We start from the raw sequence: 5212 nt of genomic DNA, 5'->3' as shown, positions 1-5212 counted from the left end.
ACGTAACTGTGTAAGCTTCAAAACCCGTGTCAAAGCCCCAACCATTATTTTGAAGTGCGGCAGAATTAATAGCGTAAAATCGCGTGGCACGACAAAGCCCCTTTAAATAAAGGCACCTTATGAAGCTTAGAGAGGCACTCTGATGTAATAAAACTATCAATCTCACTTTACGGCTCCACAAGCTTGAGTAAAATGTATTTAATCTTCGTGCAGTCATGGGGAACAAATACTGTTTTCCGAAAATCCTCGAAGAGCTTCCGAATGTGATTGACCAATCAGAAACAGCCCGAACACTCCGAAAACTGTCGCACCAGCTTGACGTCATCAGCACACGTCATATTGCTTAGCAACATTTCGGTCGAATACTGCGGGCTTAATCTACTCTCGGAGGAAACATTCCGACTGTAAAAGTATTTGTTTCCCAGCTGCTTTGGTAAGTCGCTAAAGTAAGTTTAAGATCTTGAACTAATAAAACAAATTCAATACCTTCTGACTATACCGCATTTAATATACCTTTCACGGTCTAATCTTCACGTACTCACTCGACTCTTGAGCTCTGTGACCTAAATTTCATTTTGTATATATCTATAATTTGATTTATAATTATTCGTTACATGGTAATTACACAACGCGTAATAAACCTGACAAAATAGTAAGCACTCAGAATTAATTTAACAACGTACCACCAAAAATACTTTCTGCAACTTTGAAAATTATTTAAGAACTTATTTACAAATATTCATGTCATTGCAAGCAACCATCGAACAGAATTTGTCACAAAAGGTGCTAAAAATTAAGTTTGTGCGTGTATTTCATACCTGTGTACTGGAAATTAACTAACTAAAGTACTTTTAGATTTCTAACGTGAAATATAAATGTTTTGTGTTATCTACAAATAAAAAGTGCTTCAAACAAAAATATCTTTAAAGCTGGCTTATCTGTCTCTCTACAGCTTTTTATGGGGTCCGGTAGCAGCTCTCGCAAGGTGTGACAGGACTGGTTCGTTAGAGCAGTTTTCAATTGAGTGTCGTAAAACCAAAACCAAAGTAATCTCTTTGGCCAATCACAAAGGACACAGACAAACCAGTGAACCAATCAAAACTCCAAGCAAATACATGTAGCCGGCACGAAGCGCGGGAAAACGTGCGCGAGCAAGTCACGATTGGTTTTGGTTTTAGTTCTGATTGGCTGAGAAAATTGCGCGAGATTTTTAAACCAATCACTAAGCGTAGTGAATGCAAAACCAAAGCAAACGCAAATTACTTTCGACACTCAAGTGAAAACCGCTCTATCTCTTGGAAGAACAACAGAAACAAAGCCCTAGCCCCCAAAACAATAGCAACGGCTACACTTGTGGACCAGTTGAATTACGAGAGCTGCTACACCAGTGTTTTTCTGTACTTCTTATAGATACTTTGTTTACAAAGGTCCCGTTATGCGGTGCAATTTTACTTGAAACTTGCAAGGCAAATTCCACAAGGGGTGTTATGTACATTTTTTTGGGAATTGACCAAATGCGTGACAAGTTTCACTAAAACTTGTACCTTGTGACACAGTCAGGGCGTTACATGGCAGGTTCTGCAAGAATTGCACTTATAACATACTTGGTTTACTGTGACACAACGACGTTGTATTGCACAGTGTAATATCGTCATTTTGCTGTGACGAAACGGTGTTGCGTGACAGGAATGACTTTGTCCTCCCCTTTGCGTTGCAAGAGCGTTTCATGAAAAGTAGGAACATCTATGTAGCGTAACACTCCTCGTGAAACGCTTATTTAATGTAACGGCTGAACACTCGCAATTGTAATTTTACACCGTGTAACAGGACCTTACAGTTTTGCAGACCTTTTCGTTTCATGGCGCTTTCTTTCGATCAATTAAGAAAGCCAATTTAGCCATTACGTGACTGACACCTGCCAAACCATTATATGGCTTCTCTCATTGGTTGATTGACCACGTGTCGTCACAGATATCAAATCGCCACCTTGTTCTTCTAACGCAGTCTCCTCGCCGTCGCCCATACGGAAATCGACGTACCCCTCTCCCCCTGACAATACCAACAACATAGCCTCGGTCACAGTCCTCTCTGGGCTCGACTTGGCCGGGAGGCCACTAGGACTTGTTGACCTGGTGGAGGGCGGAGGCTGAGCCACTCTCTTCATAGAGCCTGGTACCGCCACAAAGAACTTCACCGAGTCACGGTGACCGTGGAATGACAATTGGGCATTTACCTGGAAACAAGGAACAAGTAAGAATTCACGTTACATGTAAGGAGCCATTAGGATAACACACACAGCAACTGGGAGTATTGCTACTTCACCAATGTGTCAGCTTTTGCCAACAATTTGGAGGAACCCGTTTATACTCCTAGGAAAAGAATCATTGAAACCCTACGCCTCACCAAAAGGTCAGTGCGCCTCTAAACATTACGTACTTGAACGAATAACGTGTAGGTGATAGTTCCTGTTAAGAATTCTTAAAACACGCCTGTATTCTTTTGTCTCTAAGTTCAAAACGCATGTCTAGCACTAAAACTTTTGCTCCAGATGCAAAAATCCCGAAGTCCATGTGACACCTAGCCTTCTCACGGTTCTCTCCCACTGTTAGAGAGAAGTGTTGCGCAACAAGGAGAGTATACAACAAATTCGAAAAAAGGTTGTCGGAAGAAAAGCACAAAAATGCACGCGACACGATCGAAAGGTAGTATGGGTAGAAGTAGAGAGCAACTGCACGTGCTGAATACTAATAAGATGGCGACATGACAAACGCGAATTTGCATGTTTTCTTTCTCTTCAGACATGTGGAAACAAGGTACTTTGAGCCACGCTTAAATTAAGAAGAATTTTCAAAACTCAAAGACATGCGACAGTAAAAGCAAAGATACAGAAAAAATCTTCACGTGCAAAACAACAAACTTGGACATTTCCTCTTGGCCAATAGCGTCGCGCACAAATTCTAAAAATAGATTTGGTCTCATGAGACCCCCCGCGTGACTCAGACAAACATTGCAGTCGGCCATAAGCGAATGTATGCGAGAGAGCGTCAATACGTGAAGAAAACATGTGAAAAGTTAGGTAAATCGGAGTGTATGCTTTCTCAAAGGGTCAAGAATGGTTAGTACAAAGCACTGCTGGCATAGTGAGTGCAAAACCGACTCAAAGTATCCTGAACATTGGCCAAAATCGCTCTTAGAGCTGGAGGAATCGGGGAAGAAAGTCTTCATTCCATTCGGCTTACGGTACGAATTGCGAAACGAAACGGTACTTTACGAAATGGTACTTTGCGAAACGGTACTGAGGTAAAAATATTGCAAAAATATTGAATGGGGCAAATAAACATTGATTGCAAAACAGGTATAAGTCATGATAAGTCGACCCAGGTTTGCGTGAAGGATTTAAATGTGATGCCTGCTTGAATCGAAACTTGTCGCGTCGCGAAAGAATTTATTTTTGAACATGAATCAAAAATGCAAAACGTGAATCAGGGTGAATGAAAGTAACATCAAAAATCAGAAATAAAGACGCCTGTAAAAGCACTACTCTCGCTTTAGTCATCCGAAAATGAAGGAAGCGAAATCTTTCTGCCGCCGAGGATTTCTTATCTTTATTATAGTGCGTGAATGTACGCCGCCCGGCCCGCCAGGTTGTAAATAAAGGTCGCGTTAGTCACGTTTGTCATTCTTTCTTGTTATGTGTAGTCATGAAAACGAATGGATTAAAAGTCTGTTTTTTAACATGGCGAACGTTTATTAAGATCGAATAAAATTTTCACAGAAGGTTCATGAATTTGTGGCATTTTTTTACGGGGAATGTGTTATCTTTCGGGCGACAAACGCCGACAACTGTGATTATGCAAATAACTGCTATACCGTTCAGCTACATTTTTGCCGATAAGAATTATTTCGAGCCGATCAAAATAGCTATTTTCGGTCAACTCTAAATTTGACGCTAGGTTCGTGATTAGTGTTTAGAAATACGATTTTTACGGCTCGATAGTAGTCCAGCCTTTATACATTCCGTAACACGTTTCACAATTAAGGTCGTCACGAAGGGTTGTCGTTTTCCGCTTAATTTTAGCCCTCTGCACTTCAGCCATCGTTTTAACTGATCCGCAGTATAGTTCTCTGCTTCACTTTCAAATTTCGAGCCAGGAACGCCATCATCTTGCGTGAGAACGGCCAAAGACCGAAGCGAAGTGCTCGCGAGCGACATAATTTCTTCATATCGCTCTTGTAGTTTGTCTGAGTCAAGTGGGGGGTCTCAATTTTGGTGACGTCATTTGTGCGCGACGCTATTGATATGCAAAATTCAAGTGCATACCCAGACCACCTTTCGGCATTCGGTCTTGTTGCGTGCACTTTTGTTCTTTTTTCCGACAACCTCTCTCGATTTAGTTGTAACCGACTGCAAAGGAGACTGTGATACTGGGCTGTATTTAACTCTACTTACCATAGAGCAGTAGGGCATAAAGCTGGAGCCCCTGGGAGTCTCGCCATCTTTTCCTTCGTTACTGTACACTCTCACTGCTCCGCCTGGACCTCCTGACCCTCCCGTCCCTGGGGAACTTGTTGGTGTTTCTCCGTCATCCCTTGCTGGACGCGCAGCCACTAGAGGAACCGACAGAACGACGCCATTTCCGGTTCCCACCCAGAGACGGTCATTGGTAAGCATCAATGACGTGATGCGAACGAATGAGAATCCTAACTTTCCGGTCCCTGAATATCAACAACAAAATAAGCCGTGAACGTAATAAGTCTAATAACGTCAGCTTGTCCAACAGAACAAGAATCAATTGATACACAAAGTCACAACAATTGCTAAAATACATTTTACCACCAATAGGGAGGGAAGGAGGAAGGGAGGAAGGGAGGGAGGGAGGGAGGGAGGGAGGGTGGGTGGCTAGGTAACTAAAAACAACTTCTTAGTAATTATTTGTAAATTTACAGGCTTTAAGTACATAATTATTGTAAAAAAAGTAGGAAAGTAGAGCAAGAAAGCAAATAGCGCAACTACAATTGTTTTTAAGCAGAGGTAATTGTAATGTAGCATGTACCGTTAGTGTTGTAAGTAGTGTATGTTTCTGTTGTAAGAATGTCTTTGTGTTGCAATAAAAAAAGCAAGGTAAGAACAAGGAATGGACGAAGAAGGGAAGGAAGCAGAGAACAAAAGATGTTAAGTGAATTGTTGAATAACTCGAACGGCCCGAGGGAC

At 41.7% G+C, this 5212-nt stretch overlaps 1 protein-coding gene across 1 annotated transcript in view; it reads right to left on the bottom strand.

Annotated features, from left to right (window-relative positions):
- Window positions 1–487: 487 nt before the first annotated feature.
- LOC144653255 (C-Jun-amino-terminal kinase-interacting protein 4-like) overlaps window positions 488–5212 on the bottom strand; it is a 22766-nt gene continuing 18041 nt past the window's right edge. Inside the window, exons 22-23 of the mRNA XM_078513205.1 lie at window positions 4451–4716; window positions 488–2233 (exon numbers count right to left, since the gene is read on the bottom strand). Of these exons, the coding sequence (XP_078369331.1) occupies window positions 1901–2233; window positions 4451–4716 (599 nt within the window). The 3' untranslated portion in view covers window positions 488–1900. The remainder of the gene's footprint in view (window positions 2234–4450; window positions 4717–5212) is intronic.

This window comes from Oculina patagonica, chromosome 5, assembly GCF_052425735.1.
Source record: "Oculina patagonica isolate OP01 chromosome 5, crgOcupat, whole genome shotgun sequence".
In the NCBI taxonomy this organism is placed as follows: Eukaryota; Metazoa; Cnidaria; class Anthozoa; order Scleractinia; family Oculinidae; genus Oculina; species Oculina patagonica.
The sequence above is the reverse complement of the archived record's forward strand: the minus strand, read 5'-3'. Positions and strand labels throughout refer to the sequence as shown.